Here is a 21,384-nt window from a genome sequence, read left to right on the forward strand (position 1 = left end):
TTTGGATATCTATCTAGGAATTAGGATGCATATTGAAGAGCCCATAGCCATTACCAATCCAACGTGGCACTCTCACAATTCTGCTTCAAACGCCTTCAAATTCAGCTGTTATGTTCTCTGGCTTTGCATTTTCTTTCATCTCCGAAACCATTCCTTAATCATCGTCAATCTCAGCGGATCTCACGAAGCTCAGAGATTTTCCTCGCCCTTGATCTCAGCATTCAAATTCGTCGATCGTCGCCATGTCCATCTACAGATTCATGAATCAGTTTGTGATATGAGCACGTAAATGGAGCACAAGGTTTGATAAAAACGAATTGAGAAGCGAATTTCTGTAATTATTATGGTTTTATAGCTTAGCAGCAGTCGTGCTCTTAGTTATAGGCTATCTTTTAAAACTCCGTATTGTTATGTGACTTTTGGTATTGAGTCTTATAGACTATCTTTTATAGTTTTGTGTGTATCTAAAGGAGAGTTCGAAGCGCAGTCGAGATATATGTATTGGATGAAATTAATTGGATCTACACAAATAGAAATAGGATTCATTTTATGGTTGATGTGTTTTTAGTATACATTCACAAATGTTACTTGAAACATCTTCCTTTTGCTTATCACATTGTTGTATTAACCTGGTCTCGGTCTCTGAGATGAAAGTAAAAATATCTGAACAACTGACTTTATTATGCATGAATGCAATCCGAATTAGTTATTGCAAGAGGATAAATACAGATATTATCCTGCTTTTAGATTTCACTGTAGTTCTCTATTTCAAGTTTATACAATCTCTATTTCACTGAACAATTTTGTATTTAGCTGGCACTCTTGCAAGTTGCGACTAATGGAGATTTCAGATTTCATCTCTAAGAAAATTTCATTTATGAAACCACTCTTCAGCCTTTGTATCTTTGCGGTGTTTACTTTGCATAATTGATAAAATAGAAGATTAAATATTTTTATCTTTAAAAGTAGGATTACTCCAATTCCACCATTTTGATGGGATAAAAATCATGCAAAAATAGCTTAAATGATAAAAATAATCAAGGGCCTTGTAATATTCTAAAGTTTCAGTCCAACAAAGTAAACAAGGGATTAACTTTACTATTTTTATCTATCAAGGCTAATCCTTCGAAGTAAACACCCTGTAACTGTAATATTTTTTCCTCAACGGCTGCAGTTAATGTATCTTGTACTTGCTCTATCTCTCTTTCTCTCTCCACTATAGAGATAAGTGACTCGGTGAAGGAGCCTTATGAAGAATACGAGGATGAAGTAATCCAAGTCCAATATAATAGTGAATGGGATAAAATAAGTATTATTCTATAAGCCAAATAATGTCAATAGTGCTTTATTAAAAGTTATTGCTTTATAATTTAAATTCTAATATTTCTATATACACACACAAATATCAGTTTAAGTTCTATTAGTTCAAGTAAAAAACTAGAATAAATATATAATAATTAATTTTCGGTTCATCAAATTATCAAATATACTCCTAAACTATAACTGAAAAGGCCATAAAAAAGAACATGCATTCTTTTGGTAAACAAAGTAATTGTTTTAGTGACATTTTCTTATACTCCCTCCGTCCCAAACGAAATGGCCTATTTCTTTTTGGCACGGAGATTAAGAAATGTGTATAAAGTAGATAAAGTGGGTTGGTGGAAATTATTTAAATATTAAGTATAGAGAGATAGTGTATTGCCAAAAAAGGAAACATGACATTTCGTTTGGGACAGCCCAAAAAGGAAAACAGGACATTTCGTTTGGGACGGAGGGAGTATTTACGTAAAATTTGTGAAAAACACAAACTTCATAAAACTCGATGGGTGAATCACTTTTTATCTAAGATCAAAACATATCAAATTTTTAATCAAAATTAATGAAAAAAAATACGAATTTAGTTAATTATAAATCAAAACACATGTCCTTTCTAAAACTTTTTTGCTTCTGAACCAATTTAGTTTTTGGACTTTTTTCTTAAGGCTCGGGTCACGGCTTTGGCGTTGTGATTTAAGTATTCACTGGCATTATGCACTAGAAATGTTTTATATTTCAATTTAATTATTATATATATAAATATAATAGAAATTAATTTTAACTGAATATATTTGAATTAAATATTAAAAAAATAAAATAATTACAATAATAAAAGGAGTTATTGCTAGAAAATACTCATAGTTTGCCAATATTTTTCTGATTTATAACATGACCTTATAATTTGATCAGAAAATATATCAATTTTCAATTTAATCGCAATTATAACATGACCTTATAACTTGACCAAAAAATACATCAATTTTCAATTTAATCACAATTATAACATGACCTTGAAATTTAGTATAATAATATAATTAATTTTCTTTTCATCTCACAATATACTAATGTATACATATATTTTGATGAATATACATCTATATTTGATGACATATATAGTTCAAAAAAATTACGTTTCATATTTATTTCATATATGTAAATAATATTATATATTATTTACCTTTTAACATAGTTCCTATTACATATGTATCTAAATTATTTATTGGTCTTAATATTTTATAATTTCATAATTTAAGTAGATAAATACTTATTATATATGTAATATATTAATAGAATATTAAAATCAAATTTATATATTTGCATTTGTGTTGGAAATGTAGAAATATATATATATATATATATATATATATATATATATATATATATATAGGGTGCGGTTATAGTGAGAACCACAATTATCGTGAGAACATAAGAACCAATAAAATTACTGCATTTGCTATACAAATTAATGCATCCGCTATTAAATTTAATGCATCCGAAAAAAATAATTTTTTTGCTCCCTTCAGGATTCGAACCCAGCACCTGCATCCATCCACCAAGATGATGCATCCACCGTAGATCTTGATGATCGAATGGCTTAAAATGGTTCTCCGTTCTTATTTTATTAGTGGTTCTTATTTGAACCTCTCCCTATATATATATATTATAAAATAATTAATCATCTAACTTAATCTTCATAAAAATAAACCAATCAACTCTGTCGACCTATGAACTCCTTGCATGGATGAACGTTCATGAAAAGTTATTTTACTACTAATTAGTTAATTTCTACTAATTTTGACATCACCATTGCAGATCTAAATGTTTTGACTATGTTTAGATCCAAAGTGACAATATCTCACTACAAACAAGGCCCTCCAACAACAAATTATAGTTTTCGTACAGCCACCATCTTCCACATTCTCACGACCTCTTACTACTGATTCAGATTCACATCATTCTTCAGATTTTATTTTCGACCAGTTGCGTCCACCTTCATTAAATAGTAATTACACACAGCCAAGCCCCATTCCGTATTCACCATCCCACCTTCATTCTTCATCCGAGACAGATGATAGTGAATCTAACAACAATGATGGCAATTCACATGTTCAAGTTTATGAGAGTAATGTACTTGAAAATATTGAGATTGTAGGTAATGTTTTTGTACACTCTAGTAAACTCTTCCCCCCCCCCTCCATTCCCCCTCCCTTTTCTATTTTAATTCACTAACTTATTGTGTTATTTACAACTCTTTTGTTATAAGCTATAGATATATTTAGTAAGCTGCATTGGTTTTCTATGACAGATGAGAAAGGCCATTGATCACTATTTTTATACCAACAAAAACTGCAACTAACACACTATTATTATAACACATAAACAGTAATCGAATATCGTATCCACATGGACTGATAAACGAAACCACTCTAAGTAATCCTAATAAAACTCTTAACAATATTCAGGCAAACGATAAAGGAAGAAGATTTAATTAAAACTAAATTGCAAACAAAAGCAAATAAAAATCAAATAGATAACTCAAATATAAAAGACTCTGACCCTAGGGATATATGTACTGTTGTTAATCAAACACATGTATTCAACCTATTGATTCAATTATCAATTTAATCCAGATCTGATGAAAGATCACTATATTATTCACAGGGGGATTTGCAAAAGTACCCAACTTTGCAAAACTATCTACAACTTTTAACCACTTTTTCTATCATCTACAACTTTTAACCATTTGTATTTTTTAATATATTTTGTCATCACACATGTACACGGTTATTTATGGTTGTCAGCAATTTTCAATAATTGTTCACGCATGAGTTGAAGGAGTGTACTATGATTCTCTATCATTTGTCCTCTTATGATTCCCCCATCACCTTTTGTGCCTAAAATACCACCGAAGGAAATGAGTTTGAAATACCGCACATATGTAAATATTATACGAAAATAATATTTACAGGTTAAAAGGATGCAAAAGATTCTCTACACCATAGAAAATACTGTCTAAACAACTTAAAATACCATCGGAACAAATGATAATACCGCCGGTCGATATTCTCAAATATTCAGACGGTATAGTGATTATGACGATGGTATTTTCTTTTTTCGACGACGGTATTTAATTTATTTTCAACGGTATTCTAAGTACGTCTGGCTCCTTTTAATTTCACTTTCACGTGAATATAAAGTTCTTGCAAGTACACTCATGTCAATATAAAGTGATTCCTAGTACATTCACGGGTGAGTAAATTAAACATAAATTAAACTGTAACAACCCGCTCTTTTATATTTATTTAAGTCCAGTATTGCGTGTTTATTAATCTATTTCTAGTAAATGAAACGCTTTATGAATTTTCAACTATGATTCTGAATTACGTAAATTGGAAACAGAGTCGCTACACTAGCAGTATGCATTTATTTATCTTCGCGTGTTTAAAACCGCGACGTTAATCTTTGAATCAATGAATGATTATTATTCAAGGTTATAACCAACTTAGCAAAGTTGTGTTATTTATTAATCAAGATGGAGGTTATTTATAATTATTCATATTGTTCCTTAAGTCGTGAATTATTTCCGACTTTGTAGCTAATTAAATCTACGGATTTAATTTAATGATGATCGAATTAAATCTATGGATTTAATTTATCAATCTACAGTTTTAATTTAGATTTTTACAAGACAATATAGATATCAGATACAAGAATTATTCGATTAATCTGTATCTGAATACAAGTGCTCGACATTAGAAAAACTCGATACCAAAGTTCTAATACAGAACCAATGAGAGATTTATTATAGATACACATCAATCATTCCAATAATATTTTCCTACACCTACCATCTGCCAACACCCTAATTTAAGGAAAAGATAGATAAAGGGGACGTTTGGTGATTAATGACAACTGCTGCTAAAGTGTTGCTACAGTGCTGCTCCAGTACTCAACAGTGTCGCTACAGTGCCCAGCCACCCATCCAACACTTCAAGTCCACCTCAGCCACTCTATTCTCACCCGTGCTTAGTTTTTATTTCACTCCTACATAGTCAAAGAAAATATTCAACAGACAAATCTCAATTGTCAGCAGAAAATCTCATCAATTAAATTCTTCAACCACGCCTCAATTTAGCCGCACTATTCACCATATTTTCACACTATCAGCTTCAGTATTTACTCCCTATAAAAGGCATCCTCACTTACCTAAAATCCTTAGCAGCTGCAAAGGATTTTAAACGAAGCAAAATCACCATTCATACAGAACATCAACCAACCATAATCTCCTCATTCCCATTCCACAAACGTTCCTAGCAAAAAGAGGAAAGACTGCACTGCTCTTCATCATTCTCTGCCAAAGCATTTTCAAGAATCAGTTCATTCAAACAATAACCAACCAACAAAACCATTCAAGGTATTTCATGCTATTTTCAGTTCACTATCTTCATATATGCATTTCACTTCCCTCACTTCATATAAAAGAAATTCGAAACATAGGATGAGAAATATTACAGAAAGATATAGCGAACCACATATGCATACTTGATCGATAACTTTTCTCAACAAGTCGAGGATTCATACATTGTTATACTCTACACCTTAGAACAGCGAATCATGAGAACCCCCACGCTTAACAACTAGAAACTGAAGTAGAAGAAGAATGAAAGTAGATAACTTAGCTTGTTAGAAGAGTAATGGCTGACCGCCCTGTTCAGTCGAGTCCAAGGAAACAACTGACTGCTCTGCTCGACTCGGCTTCGAGTCAGCGGCGGCGAGCAAGCGAGATCAATCGACGATATACATAGGCAGCAGAGCCCGCTGCTCGTCGGAATTAAACAGCAGCGGCGACCTTCGGCTCCGCCGAAGGAAGCCTCGGACTCGAGTCGAGGAAGGAGAAGGCAGAGGCCGTGGCGACAAGCGATCGAGACCCCGGCTGTTCGTCGACCTCCCTACTACAGCGGTGGCAACGGCGAGATTTCCAGAAGGGAGAAGAGGAGGACTGTCGCCGATTTGGGAGGACGAACGGTGACGAACGACGACTGTAAGTCGCCGGATTTACAGAACCACGGCGGCGGCAACGACGTTCTGCAGAAAGAGAGGAGCTAGAGCTCGATTTGCAGAAGGAGATGAACTAGGGCTCGGGCTCCACCGACGCTTCGAATCGAGAGAGAAGAGATCCACTCTCGTCGGGTTACAGCAGCAACGACGTCGCGGAGGGAGGCGGCGGCCGCTCGCCGGCGACGGCTGGAACGGCCAGAATACAGCGCGACGGCAGCTACACAGGGAGCAGCAACAGATCGATTGAGAGAAGAGGAAGGAAGGAGGGCGCAGGGTTGGGCTCGACGGCAGCCAGCGCCGGATTCCGGAGCCACGGCGGAGGAACTCCTCGATGACGGCTGGAACGGGCGAGAGAGGGAGAGGATCGATGGAGAGAAGGGGGAGGATTCTGGATTGAGAAATGAGAGAGAGAGAAACCGAGTTTGAGGAAGAAGTGGTTTTGGGCCTGGTTCAGTTGGGCCGGATACTATTTCTTTGGGCCATTTTTCTTTTATTCTATGTGGGCCGAATTTCTTTAATTTTCTTGGGCCTGTTTGAGTTTTGTTGGGTCAATTATGTTGGACTCCTATAATTATTTAAAATGGGCTTCAAATTCATATAATTGGGCACCTATTATTTATTTATTTAGGCCCAATAAGATTTATTAATTTAGGCCCCATTATTAATCCTAATTATATTTAATTAGTGATTATTTTTTTTTAAATAAGTAAGTTAGACTGATTCAAGATGAGTAGATTATTAAAGATTAATAATCCGACCTCATAAGACGAGCCTTAATTCCTTAAATAGGATTAGCATCTCATAATTTAATTAAAGGAATATGAGTCATGCATAATCATTTCACGCATCCTCATTTATTGAGATTTTTCGAGAATTAGAATCTTATTTTATTTTCTCGGATGAAAGGTCAAGCACCAGAGTTAGAGCTAAACCGTGAGTCTGCTATTCAGGTGGGCTTTCTATGTATAAACTAAAATTATATATTAGAATTGTTAAGACTTTATGCTTATGAATTTAAATGATATTGTCAATGCCTAAATGCTTTATATTTTGTTATTAATTGCCTATCTGAGGTTAATCGAATTCGGATTCTGGATGGGACCGCAAATCCCTTCGGAATTAGTGTACACCCTTGTGATCGTGAGTCATCTAGCGGGTTGGCCGATCATAGTGTCCGTAGAGGGAGGCCTCCCTCTCGGCACGAGTTACTGATATGGTGATTAATGATATAAGATACCTGTACAGGTTATTGATGAAAGAAATGATATTATTTTTGGTAAATACGAGTCTTTAAAGGAAAACCCTCGTATCTTACTACTATTGAAAGGCTTGACAATAAAATATTATGCATGTATGTAAATTTCGGCAAGTGTCCACTAAGTACTCCCGTACTTAGCCCTGTATGTATTTTTAAATGTGCAGGTTGAGCTGTGATCGAGGATGTAGTGTGCAAGCGGAGCTTTTGTCGATCTAGGATGAGTACCTCAGAGTAGAGTATATGTCTTCATACATATACTCAAATTGTTATTCCGCTGCGAACACTGATTTTGCTAAAGACATTATGTTATCTTGTCAAATAATATGTATTATTTAATAATGTACTCAAACTCGTTGAGTACCTCTTTTGGATAATATTATGTACGGTTCCTTTTGACCTTCGTTAAATTCTAGTTAATTTCAATCGTTTTCATTATACAAGTCGAGTCATCAAGAAGCTAAACATGCCCCTTTTCTAATCCCGCTCCTAATTTCCCTCCCTTAGTCGCGGTTTTCCCGAATTTGCTATCCTTAGCAAGTGCGGTCGTGACATAAACACAAAGGCCTCCATATATGTTGAAAAGATGAATTAAATACGACACAAACATTCAAAACAAGTTGTCTCAAAGGCCTCCATATTTGTTGAGTTATAATTCTTCTTCTTGGAAGCTTTGGGGTTCTCAGCTGCCATTTCATTGGAGAATTGGGAGAAAAGAAATTCCATCGCATATCTATCAACTAAAGGTAATTCTTATTTTTATTTTAAATACTGAAGTATATTTCATAAATACCGTTGAGTAATAGTTTAATACCGTTGCATATTTATCATTCTAGTGTACATAGAAATTGTTGCTAATATTAGGTGTATTTTGCTTGTGGAAAATATATCTTCGAGTAATAGCATATTACCGTCGTATAATATGTACATACCGTCATCGAAATCTTAAATACCATCGTCAAAAAATGTAAATACCGTCGTATATCTATCATGTTAATGTCCATGCAATTTTGTTTTTAATTAAGTATGCTTTCATTCTATTCTAACAACCTTTGCATATGAGATAAATACCTTCGTAATGTTGATGAATATCGTCGATTACTTGATTAATACCATCTCCTAATAGTGTAATACCGGTGCATATTTATCATTGTAGTGTATATAGACATTGTTGATATTATTAGGTGAGTTTTGCATGTGGAGAACATACCTTCGATTAATAAATTAATACCGTCGTCGAATATGTACATACCCTCGTCGAAATGGTAAATACCATTGCTTACTCATTTAATACCGCCCGATTTCTATCATGATAGTGTCCATGCAATTGTGTTGTAATTAAGCATTCTTTCAATTATTAGTAAATACCTTCGAATTGTAGTTAAATACCTTTGGAATGTCGATAAACACCGTCGCATAATTGTTAAATACCATCGTGTAATAGTTTAATATTTTCGCATATTCATGAATAAAGATTTAATTGATGGGTTCTTCGTAAATAATTTGGTTTAGAGCGATTAATGATTTGTGGTATAAGCTAATTTATAGGAGAATATATTATTTGTATTTTAATTTATTTTATTCGTAATTTACAGATGACAGAGTGGAAAAACGGCCTTGTGAGATATGGAGGATATTGGAATGATGTCTTATATTGTGGTGGAGGTGCTACATTTGCTTATGTTCAGACAAATAACATAAGCATTTCGGAGTTAAGGCAAAATATCAATTACTACTTGATGTCAAATTCACTGAGTACCGTCTACAATTTATACTATCTATCGAGATCTCGAAGTGCCAGGATCATTCGATCTCTTTTAAGTACTAATGACCAACTTTATCGACTTTGTGCCTTTGAGGTCGAGCCAGAGGTTTATGTGACACATGATGGTGGCACTTCCCAATCGGAGCAAGAAGTTTATCGACCTTCGATCGAGATACCGTATGCATCTACTTATGAGCACCCTCCTCAGCCCAATTCATTCGAGGAGCCCATCTCAAACCACATGAGAGGTTTTGATTGGTTTGCTGATAATAATGATGATGAAGAGTATGTTCCATCAACAGACACTGATGATGAAGAAGCAGAGGAGCGTGAGTCTGCTCGAGTTGATTATGGCACATTTGCTGAGCATATTGCTTGGATTCGTCGGGAGTGAGGAATCGGGCAGCTTATGTCCATGATAATGCAGACAAACCCGCAAAGGCTTGAAGAAGAGTTGGGACCCGAACAAACTGCAGAAATGAGCAATTGGCTAGTTTCGGTGGTTCCGAATGATTTTTCAGTCAATTTATTTGCAGGTAAACTTGACAACATACCAGATCCCGATGAGTTGAGTGAAGGTTCTATCTTCGAAAGCAAAGAGGAGCTGAAATTAGCGGTGGGGTTGTGGCATTTGGAACGTCGTGCAGAATTTGTCATTCCTCGATCGGACTTGGATAGGATTACGTTCAAATGCAGATATCGGACTCAGTGCCCATTTCTGTTGCGAGCTACTCAGCATGGTGACTTTTGGATGGTTTGAAAGTTTGAGCCTGCCCACACATGCACTGACAACCTCGTAAATATTGGAGTGAGGAAGGTACCAGCTCGTGTAATCGCAGCATATATAGCAAAGAAAATGCGCGAGGATGGGGACATAGTGAAGCCGAGGTCCATTGTTGTTGATTTGCAGAGAGAGTACGGTGTTCAAACCAGTTATAGTGTGGCGATCTGAGCCCGTAATATGGCGGTGGAGATGATATACTGCGGACACGAAGAATCTTATGGATTGCTACCATGCTATCTTCACATGTTGCGGATGTGCAATCCGGGATCGGTGACTGACTTGGAAGTTGATGAGAATGATCGGTTGAAGCATCTCTTCGTAGCACTTGGTTCTTACAGAGTCGCGTACACTATGTGCATGAGGCCAATAATTATTGTTGACGGCACACACTTGAAGGGCCGCAATAAAGGTGTTTTGTTCGTTGCCGTCACAAAGGACGACAACGAACAGGTGTTTCCAATGGCTTTTGGGATTGGTCCGATCGAGAATGATGAATCGTGGAAGTGGTTTTTCTATCGGTTGAAGGTGGCTTATGGTCAGAATTCTGAGACGTTGATTGTTTCCGATGCCCATATTAGTATACAGAATGCGGTTAAGTAAGTTTATCCACACGCTGCACACGGCTTGTGCTACTACCATTTGTTGAATAAAATTACTAGGTATGGCAAGGCAGTCGTTGCTTTCTACCAAAAGGCGGCTTATGCATATCGAGAGAGTGATTTTGACAAGGCAATGGCAAGCTTAAAGGCATTAAACGAAGACGGGGGAGCATATACCAAACTTATGCAGGTTGGTCCTGAGAGATGGGCTCTAAGTGTCCTGTTCGTCGCTATAGTTTTCTAACCTCAAATGTTGCTGAATCTTTCAATTCTCGATTACTGTGGGCAAGACGTCTGCCTATATGCTCCATGGTTGAGGCGATCCGTCATATCATAGAAAAATGGTTTGATGAAAGACAGGAAGCTGCAAAGACGTTTTCTGCAGATGTTACACCAGAGGCTCTACGAAAGCTGACTACTGAATTGGAGAGGTCGCGGAGATATGAGGTGGTTGCCATGTCTCCATCTGCTTTCAAAGTAAAAGATTCAAACATGTCATTCAAAGTGAATGTACAAACGCAGTCATGTACGTGCTTCGAATGGGACACGAACCTGCTACCGTGCTCGCATGCTGTTGCAGCTATAAGGTACGCACTTGTTTTCACTTATATGATATAATTTTTGCTAGCTTCTTAAACTAAATTTTATTTTAAACAAATAATTCAGGCATTTAGGCGATGACTTATCTAAGCATGTTGGAGACTATTATCAATCAACAAAGCTACGAGAGGCATACTCGTATCGGGTAAACTCTGTCCCGCCACATGCTTCATGGATAGTCCCTGCAGATGTTGCAAGTATTTGTGTTTTACCTCCACTATGGAAGCGACAGTCTGGTCGGCCAAAAGAAACGCGACATAAGGGACCCACTGAGAAAGATTCACTAAAGCAGAAGACGACACCAGGCAATGCGGCATCCACAAGCAAATCCACAAGCAAAAGTTGTGTTCCTAAGACGTGTAGTTTGTGTGGAGCGAGATCGCATACACGTCCCAATTGTCCTTACTTACTGCAAGATGAATGAGTGTTTGTTGTAATTATACATTCTAATGTGTTTGTTGTTATTCGTGGATGCATGTTCTTATGGTTTTCTAGTATCTTAATGGTTTAACTAATAATACCGTCGTACAATTTTATAATACCATCGTGAAAATTTATAATACCTTCGATACAAAACATTGAATACCTCCAATGTCTTCCCGATGGTATAATTACACACCACAACGATATTCTCATTTTTTACGGTGGTATAAATAACGCATGAACAAAAGTAGCATGATCATAAGGTAGCAAATGTCTTAATAAGGTAGCAACTGTCTTAACAATACAAAACATGATCATAAGGTAGCAAATGTCTTAAGATTAAAAAACATGTTCATATGATACGTGCACTACTCCGGTATCAGCCCTTCGTAAAAATTGATAACAATACCGACAAATAAATTAGTAATACCGTCGGAGTAGTTTACAATACCTTTGTGAAATTTATAGAATACCTCCAGTCGGTATTCTGAAATATCTCGTTGAGTGTATTTGTCTTTAGAAATGGATTGAACTTCATTTAAGATTTGATTGAATCTAAGTTCCATTTCCTCGACAGATTCATTCTTGAGCATGAGGAAGGAGTCGAACTTCTGGCAAGCTATGGATAGCTTATTCTCCTTGATTTTCTCGGAACCTACGCACATTCATGACATGCTTGTCGGGAACTGTGCCGGAGATGATGCTTATGGCGAGGTTGTCAAGCTCATCTTGCTTCCTTTCTTCGGTGGTGAAGTCTGCCTTTTGCTTGGGCTGGATCTCATCGTAAGGATCTTGTTGTGGATCAACAGGAATCTGTTTGACGGTTTCGGTGATGATGATTGGTCCGCTGGTGATGACTTCCCACATTCGGCAATGTTGGGCGGTGAGGAAGCTTTCAAGCCGAAACTTCCATATGTCGTATTTTTCAATACTAAACATAGGTAGAGAAGATAATCTGCTGTGGTTAGTCTCCATCAAAAAAGAGAGAACAGATAACAACAGATAGAACAGATAGTAAGCACAAAACAAAAAGAGAACTTTTTCGAGACCTTTAAGAAAAAGGATCTAGTTCAATTAGAACCTAATCAGACACAGAGTGTTCTTGCGAACAACCTGCTCTGATACCAATTGTTAGGTCCTGAGGGTCTCGAATAGGTGTATGGGGGGGGGGGGGAATACACCTATGGGCTATTTTTACAACTTCCTCAATCAGAGGGATCTCAGTCAGATATCAAAACGAAACTTTACACGCAAACATAGACTCCTGTTTTACTGAAAACAGTTTTGACCAAACAGGGTTGACGACTGATACTGAAAGCTCTTCAGTAAAGAGTTATCAATTAAGTTACTGGAACTTAACTGATGCAAATAAAGGCTTCAGTCGGGTTTGCTAAAACAGAGATGATAACACTCTTCCTGACTATCACAAGATAGATCAGTCAGACTGATATCATACGCAGCGGAAATTAAACTTAGTTTTGCAATAGCCTCGGTGGAGCACGTTGTTGGTCTTTAGGTTTCTCTTTGCAGTTAATCAGTATTCAGTTTATCAATTGAAACAACACAAGTAAGAATGTAAAACTGAAAGCTGTAAACAACACAGAGACTTTTACGTGGTTCGGAAAAATCCTTTCCTACTGTAGGCAATTAAATTTATAGCCTATTAAATCCTGCCATGTGGAAATTATAAATTAAATATGAAAATATATATTTTATTTTATATTTTGGAATTAAATTAAATATTATTCCAAGATTAAATAAATATATAATTAATATTTGATTATATGGATTTATCGACCAATCAGAAATTGACATGTGGAAAATCTACATAAAATATTAAATATTTTATGTAGATAAATACAAATATTGAGGAGCCAATCAAATCGCGCCACCTCAGCCCTAAAAGCCCAATATAACAGGCCAAAGCCCGCAGCCCACTCCATTCTTCACCTATAAATATGGGCCATTTGTGGAGTCAAAGAACACACAGAAATCATTTTGAGAGCTCAGGCATTGAAGGAGTAATTCTCTACGACGAAGTCATCTCCAACAATCAAGGTGTTCTACAAGGAAGTCAACGAGTTCTTCATCAAATTCATCCAAGTCAACGTTTGATTCAGAAATAAGGTGCAAGCCCCTGGATTGACGTTATCAAATCAAATTCAAGCCAACATTCAAACCAAAGGAGATCAAGAAGGCGTACTTCCCTCCAAAGATTTGAAGAAATTCGAAGAGGATAATCAGAGGATCAAATAGAGAATCGCAACCCGCAACAAATTCATTTCAATCCACATATTTTGGATTTGTACACATTTTTGTATTTCATTTATTGAATACAATAAAATTTGTGTTTACAAATTTTGGCACGCCTAGTGGGACCTCTCTACCTCTCATCTCTCCTCTTCACCAACAACAACTCAAGCAAATTCAAATGGAGAACAAAGCTTCAAGTGCTGCTCTAAACATCACTTTGGAGAACACTGGTGTTATCACTCGAGGTAAAGCTAGGCTATTGGAGGAAATTTCCAAGTCTACTTCAGCAAGGGACGAATATTCAATCGCTAGCTACTCTCTTGAAGCTCCCGTCATGGTGACAAATGCTTCTACTCTGGAGGAACAAATTGCTGGCCTAGCTAAGCTTGTTGAAAACATGAACAAGCATATATTGGAGCAAGACGCCAAGATCTCAAAGCTCATCTTAGAGAAAGGAGAAGGAAGTCGAGTGAATGACGAGAAAGATGAAGAAAGCGATGATTCGGAGTCATTCGAAAAGCACCGCGAAGAAAAGACACCTCCTAAGAACATCGAAGTCTCTGCCGATGGTTTCATTCAGATTGATCAACTCAAGGAGTTTATTGAAGGAACGATGAAGGCTAGTGGTAACTCGAAGTCATCCATGATCTACTCTAAGCCTTACACTAAAAGGATTGACCAATTAAAGATGCCTTTTGGCTATCAGCCTCCCAAGTTTCAACAATTCGATGGAAAAGGCAATCCTAGACAACATGTGGCTCATTTTGTTGAAACATGCAATAACGCTGGCACCTATGGAGATCATTTGGTCAAGCAGTTTGTTCGCTCACTCAAGGAAAATGCTTTTGACTGGTATACGGACTTGGAGTCAAACTCAATTGATAGTTGGGAGCAACTGGAGTATGAATTTCTCAATCGCTTCTATAGCACTAGAAGAACTGTCAGCATGGTGGAACTCACAAGTTCTCATCAATTTAAAGAAGAGCCGGTGATTGACTACATCAATAGGTGGAGAAACCTTTGCCTCAACTGCAAGGATCGATTGTCTGAATCGTCTGGCATTGAAATGTGCATTCAAGGGATGCATTGGGGCTTGCAATACATCTTACGAGGAATCCAACCTAGAACATTCGAAGAACTAGCCACTAGAGCTCATGACATGGAATTAAGTATGGCGGCAAGCGGAATCGAAGGGCCACCAATCCAAGAGCCTCGCAAATTCAAGCAAGAATTAAAAGCTAAAGCACCGACACAAGAATCTATGGCAGTGAAGGCAACGTCTGTGAAATTTTTGAAGAAAGAAGCTAGTCAGGAAGGCAACCAAAATACCTCCCGGGATAATCAAAATTCTTCCCGAGATATGGGGCAAAGAAAGCTTACTTTGAAAGAAATGCAGCAAAAGCAATACCCATTCTTAGACTCTGATGTTTCAGGAATTTTTGATGACTTGCTCAAAGAAGGACTTATCTATTTGCCAGAAATGAAGCGACCAAATGAAGCAGGACGAACGGATGACCCAAAATATTGCAAATACCATCGGTTGGTTGGACATCCCATACATGATTGCTTCATCTTCAAAGATAAAGTCATGCGATTGGCTCGAGAAGGAAAGATATCCCTTGAAGAAGATTGTGCTGCTGCAAATGTCGCTACCGATGACTTGAGTGACATAATAGAAGGTGTTGGAGCTCTATATGATACATCCAATCAAGTAAATGAAAAACTCAAACTAAATACGAACGAAGATGATGATGTCTTGGCAATCACATTCTCCGATGAAGATTTGCAGCTTGGATCTGAACCTCATAACAGACCATTGTTCGTGAGTTGCTACACCCAGGAGCAGAAGGTCAATCGAATTCTCATCGATGGAGGCTCGGCGGTCAACATTTTGCCACTAAGGACTTTGAAGCAATTGGGGATTCAAGTGGACGAACTATCAAGTAGCCGATTAATGATTCAAGGTTTCAACCATGAAGGACAGAGAGCTCTTGGCACTATAAGGCTGCGATTGCTAATGCAGGATATGGATTCGACGACGCTGCTTCACGTGATTGACGCTAAGACCTCCTACAACATGCTTCTCGGTCGACCATGGCTTCATGAGAATGGTGTTATTCCTTCAACATTGCATCAATGCTTCAAGTATCATCAAAATGGTGTTATAAGAAAAGTGGTTGGTGATCAAAAGCCGTTTACAGAAGCAGAGTCACACTTTGCTGATGCAAAATTTTATTTGGAGAGAACCAAAGTCCCAACACCGCATGATGAGTCGGGATCTTGCCAGGAGAAAAAGAAGGCAGAATCATTTTTGGAGATGGAAGGATTCACAATGCCTTTAACGAAGATTGATGCCAAGAAGCCAATTCTCCAACCGCTTGAAGAGTTTGTCCGACCAAAGAAAAATGGCACCACAGAGCACGGGGATCTCTCAGACAAAGAACTGTCAAAGCACTTTGGTCCGAAGGCATATACACTTCTTGTGAATGCTGGATACAATTCTCAAGAAAGCTCTATGTCAAAGTCAAAGACCAGTAACACGAGCCAAAACCCCAAAGCAGGCTTGGGGTATGCAGTGCAGAGTCCCATTCGTATTGCCATTAAAAGAGCTACTAGTAACTATGCCAGCACCCAACAAATCCAGGAATATTCAAGCATTCAAAGAGTTTCTGTTTTCAATAGGTACAAGAGAAGTTCAGCGAGCATCTGTCTTTAAAAGACTTGGCAAAGGCAAATCATGGAAAAGAGGCAAGACAAAAGGGAGTTATGGACTGTACATGATAAAGAAGCTAAGGAGCTCGATCCCTTCTCGTATGAAAAGATGTACCACTTTACTTGTGACATGTGGGAGAGAATTGAAAGTCAGAATGAAGACTGTTATCCTTACAAAGGCGGTCGAAGATGAAGAAGATAGAGAAAGTATAGCTTCTTCCGATTCAAAGATGCTCGAAGACGAAGAAGATAGAGAAAGCGTGGCTTCATCTTACTACACTACTAATAGTGCTAGTAATCCAGTTCCTTATATTGCTCAAAGTCAAGTGCATCGAGAAATTGCAAGTCTCATTAGAAGTGGGGTTATCACAACAAGCGTTGCAGAGAATATGGTCTTCATACACCAGAGCAATGGAAGAATAAGGATATGTGTTGATTTCAAGGGTCCTCGCCAGCAAGAGGAAGATGTTGCCACATCAAACCATACCACCTCTTGCGAAGAAATACTAGTTGAAAAGGAGAATGCACGCTTGCACCTCAAAGAATTGGAAGCTTTGGATGAGAAGAGATTAGAAGCTCAACAAAGATTGGAGTGTTATCAAGCTCGATTGTCAAAGGCTTTCAACAAGAAGATACGACCATGCTCTTTCCAAGTTGGAGATTTGGTGTTTGCGGTAAGAAGGCCTATCATGACCACTTATCGTGTTGGAAACAAGTTTGTATCAAGATGGGATGACCCATATATCGTCAAAGAAGTCAACACCAATGGGGCATACAAGCTGCTCTCGGAAGACAATGTGAGAGTTGGGCCCATAAATGGGAAGTTCTTGAAGCGCTACTATCTATGAAACAAAAAAAAAAAAGACAGCTCCATGACGCACGAGCCTAAACTGCATGTTACTCCTGGCCCATATGAGTATAAACTATGCACGGCATCCACCAAAGAAAGTGTATGTGATTAAACTGCTAAACTTCTCCCACCAAAAAGTAAATTTATGTGGTTAAACTGTATATACTCCACTTTTGTCTATATAGTGGTAAAATAAGTAGTCACTCCTGGCCCGCAAGAGTATAAACTGTGTACGGCACCCCCCCAATCAAAATTCAAGTTGGTCTTTGAACTACGTTTTCACTTGATCCCTTTCAAAAGGGTACGTAGGCAGCTTAGATATCTCTGAGTTCAGTCATGATTTGGAGTTGTCCATCCTTTAAATTTGGTGAGTAAAATAAATGGTGGGCATATTGATTGTTATGCTTGGATGTTTGAAGCCAAATGTTGCATTAATTCAGAAGAAACAATAAATGTTGCGCGAAAGTTATGGACAAATGCAAATGAAGAAACGAAGCAATGAGAGAGCCAATAGTTGACAAAGCTTCAATAAAACGGGTCCAAACCTTGAAAGCGTTCTTGATCAATTTTAAACTCCGCGTTTCCACATCTAGCTTCAACACACTTTGAAAGAGCTCTCTCCAATATTCAAGTTAATTCTTGGACGATCTTTGAGTAGTCCTTGAGATTTGTTGAAGAAATATGCATCCGATCTTCTTGGACTTGATCTTTGAGCTTCATGACGTTGACGTGGAGGGTCTTCGCTTTGTTCGAATGTTGGATCTGACTTAATTCTTTGGACTTTATAATGTTGATGCATAGGGAACGTTGATGCAGACCTTCTCCTTGCTTCCAAAGTATGCGTCGATGTGAAGGGCCCTGCCTTGCTTCCAAAGTATGCGTCGATGTGGAGGGCTTCGCCTTGCTTCCAAAGTATACGCCAATGTGGGGGGCTTTACCTTGCTTCCAAAGTATGCGTCGATGTGGAGGGCTTCGCCTTGCTTCCAAAGTATGTGTCGATGTGGAGGGCCTCGCCTTGCTTCCAAAGTATACACCAATGGGGAGGGCTTCGCCTTGCTTCCAAAGTATGCGCCGACGCGGAGAACTTCGCCTTGCTTCCAAAGTATACGCCAAACTTCGAGCTTTATAACGCGGAGTGGAAGCATGCGTTCGCCAAAAGTAACAACTCCATTAAACCTGGTAGTAGTGGAGTGGAAGCACGCGCTCGCCAAAAAAATAACAACTCCATTGAAACTAGACTCGAGCAACCTTCAAAGGCAAGACTCACAATGGCCCAGATCCGAGCGCACCCAGAATCTGAATAAAAGCCAATTGAGAGCCACCTAAAGGTGCAAGGTAAACATCATCCAATCCATATTGAGAAGCTCCGATGAGTAGATGAAGAAAACTCCATCAATTTGTATCAGCGAAATTCCTCGGTTGAATGCACTCGAACAATAGTTGAAGTTGGGACAACATAAAACTTCTATATGAAAAAAAAAAAAAAAACTCCACGGCTTCTTAATGGATGCGTGCAAAATCACCAATTCCTACAAAAAAAAAGAAGAAGAAAGTCACAGCATAATCTTGACGAGTGTAGCTATCCCACAGGAGACGAATGCCGCACAGGATAACTTTGAGAATATGGAAAAACAGGTGGTTGACCATAATCGTGTTGTTGCTGCTGTCATCCATCTGCATAATTTGATTGAGGAGCCATTAAAGATTGCCTCCAACTCCCACCGCCGCTTCTCTCCACGCTCGAATGTGATCAAGCAAAGCAACTCCCTCACTGAGTACAACCCCACTCCATCCCTCCGTGCTCCAAGCCGGTTCCGACTGCTGTCGCGCCCGCTAAAAAGAAGCCAATGACTGGTGCAAAACCGAAGCCTGAATTCTGTTGGGAAATCAGTTCCCCATCCAAACTTGGTAGAAGCAAGAAATAAGAATAAAAAAAGACACAATTGAACAACACAAGAATTTAACGTGGAAACTCCAAATCCGGAGAAAAACCACGACACACTGAAAAATTACTATATGATAAATTTCTACAATCACACAGTATTTCTCACCCTCTCGACTCACAACCACTACACTCTTACAAGCCTTTGAAAACCTCTCACCCCTCTAAAACAAAGAGTAAGGAATTTCAAACTAGAAGTAATCACAAGACTAAAGGTAATGATTGGTGCAATTGTATCAAAGACCTTGGAACTCCTTAAATAACCTAAGGGTCTCCACCTACTTTGATAGCAAAACCAATGTGGGACAAAAATCCCCACTTTCATTTTTAACACAATTCCAACAATCTCCACCTTGTTAAAAATGAAAGAAAAAACACCATTGTCTTCACCGACAATTATGATTCTTATCACAAAGAACCATCATCCTCAAAAGAGAATAAACCTACTCCACCAAATGAGTAGAACACTTAGAATAAACCATTCTAAGAATTTTACTTCGGCACATGTCGAAAAAACCTTGCTGAAATTTTTGGTGCAACCTTCTAGCTTTTGGCCCTCCTAGAAGTCATCAGCCATCGACATACTTTTCACCACACACCTGCATCCATGCCAAAAACCATGCACATGTGGTCCAACTAACATCGTCACATCCTCTATCATGGCCATTGGACATGCCATAAGGATATTCATGTCCTCAAAGGACATCATCAAACACGATGTTAGCTGATTGTTCGGAGCTTTCTGCCGAATCCGCTCCACCTTGACAAGCTCCACCTGGACAGTTTCGCTTCGTATGGCCGGGTTTTCCGCACCTCCAACAAACAACGCCCTTGGAGTCTTTCTTCCTCCCTCTGCTAAAGGCCACCATTGCTGAATTTTCCGATGAAGTACGTCCTTCACTCATCAGCCTTCTTTCTTCCAAAAGAAGTTTGCCCGTGACTTCAGCAAAGACCAGAGTTTCCTTCCCATAAACTAATATTGGCTTCATGTGTTCATAGGAACGTGGAAGAGACAAGATGAGTCTCAACGCCTTATCCTCATCTTCAATTTTTGCTCCAATACTCTCCAGTTCAGAGATAATGCCATTGAGAATACTCAAGTGATCTGAAATCTTCACACCTTCATCCATCCGTAAGGTATGAAATTGTTCCTTCAAATACAACCGATTCGAGATGCCTTTTGCTTGGTACAGAGCTTCCAGCTTTTCCCAAAGCTCCTTCGCACTCGAAATCCCATGTACATTTGCAAGTACATTCTTGGCCAAGCAGAGACGAATTGTGCTTGCCGCCTTCAGATCCAGATCCTCCCAATCTTCATCACTCATACCGGACTTGATGTTTGCGTCATCATCTGCACCGGGCTTTTTGACTGCACCAGGACTTCCTTTCAGGGCCTTGTGTAACCCAGATTGTATCAGCACATCCTTGACTTGCACTTGCCACAAGCCAAAATTTATTATTCCATCGAATTTCTCCACGTCGAACTTCATTTGGACTTGAAGTTGACTTGACGTACCGCTTCTCCACCAAAATGAACAGCCGTCTCACAAGAGACACCCCCGCCCGGATCTTTCTCAAGAAATCCTTTCTGATGTGGAAGATCAGACAATGCTGCAACCACAGAGCATACTTGGAATATCAAGAGACCTCAACCAGGCTCTGATACCAATTGTTGGGAAATCAGTTCCCCATCCAAACTTGGTAGAAGCAAGAAATAAGAATAAAAAAAGACACAATTGAACAACACAAGAATTTAACGTGGAAACTCCAAATCCGGAGAAAAACCACGACACACTGAAAAATTACTATATGATAAATTTCTACAA

General features: G+C 38.3%; 1 protein-coding gene and 1 long non-coding RNA gene across 2 annotated transcripts; one reads left to right on the forward strand and one right to left on the reverse strand.

Moving 5' to 3' along the window:
• The first annotated feature begins 10,356 nt into the window (after nt 1–10,356).
• On the forward strand, nt 10,357–11,881 carry LOC130990840 (uncharacterized). Its single transcript, XM_057915072.1, has 5 exons — nt 10,357–10,775; nt 10,839–11,000; nt 11,069–11,365; nt 11,445–11,575; nt 11,874–11,881. The coding sequence occupies exons 1-5, from the start codon at nt 10,357–10,359 to the stop codon at nt 11,879–11,881; spliced, it is 1,017 nt and encodes a 338-aa protein (XP_057771055.1).
• A 6,264-nt stretch (nt 11,882–18,145) lies between these two features.
• LOC130989324 (uncharacterized) lies at nt 18,146–18,740 on the reverse strand. Its single transcript, XR_009090562.1, has 2 exons — nt 18,555–18,740; nt 18,146–18,516 (listed from the first exon to the last, which is right to left on the reverse strand). It is a non-coding gene; the product is annotated as an uncharacterized LOC130989324 (long non-coding RNA).
• Between the last annotated feature and the right edge of the window lie 2,644 nt (nt 18,741–21,384).

Source organism: Salvia miltiorrhiza, chromosome 6, assembly GCF_028751815.1.
Source record: "Salvia miltiorrhiza cultivar Shanhuang (shh) chromosome 6, IMPLAD_Smil_shh, whole genome shotgun sequence".
Classification (NCBI taxonomy): Eukaryota; Viridiplantae; Streptophyta; class Magnoliopsida; order Lamiales; family Lamiaceae; genus Salvia; species Salvia miltiorrhiza.

Bases quoted from the DNA above. Each gene is read 5' to 3' on its own strand.
- LOC130990840 (XM_057915072.1), top strand. From the start codon at position 10,357: ATGGCGGTGGAGATGATATACTGCGGACACGAAGAATCTTATGGATTG. The intron at 11,001-11,068 runs GTTCGTCGCTAT...ACTGTGGGCAAG, and splicing joins AGATGGGCTCTAAGTGTCCT to ACGTCTGCCTATATGCTCCA. The intron at 11,366-11,444 runs GTACGCACTTGT...CAAATAATTCAG, and splicing joins CATGCTGTTGCAGCTATAAG to GCATTTAGGCGATGACTTAT.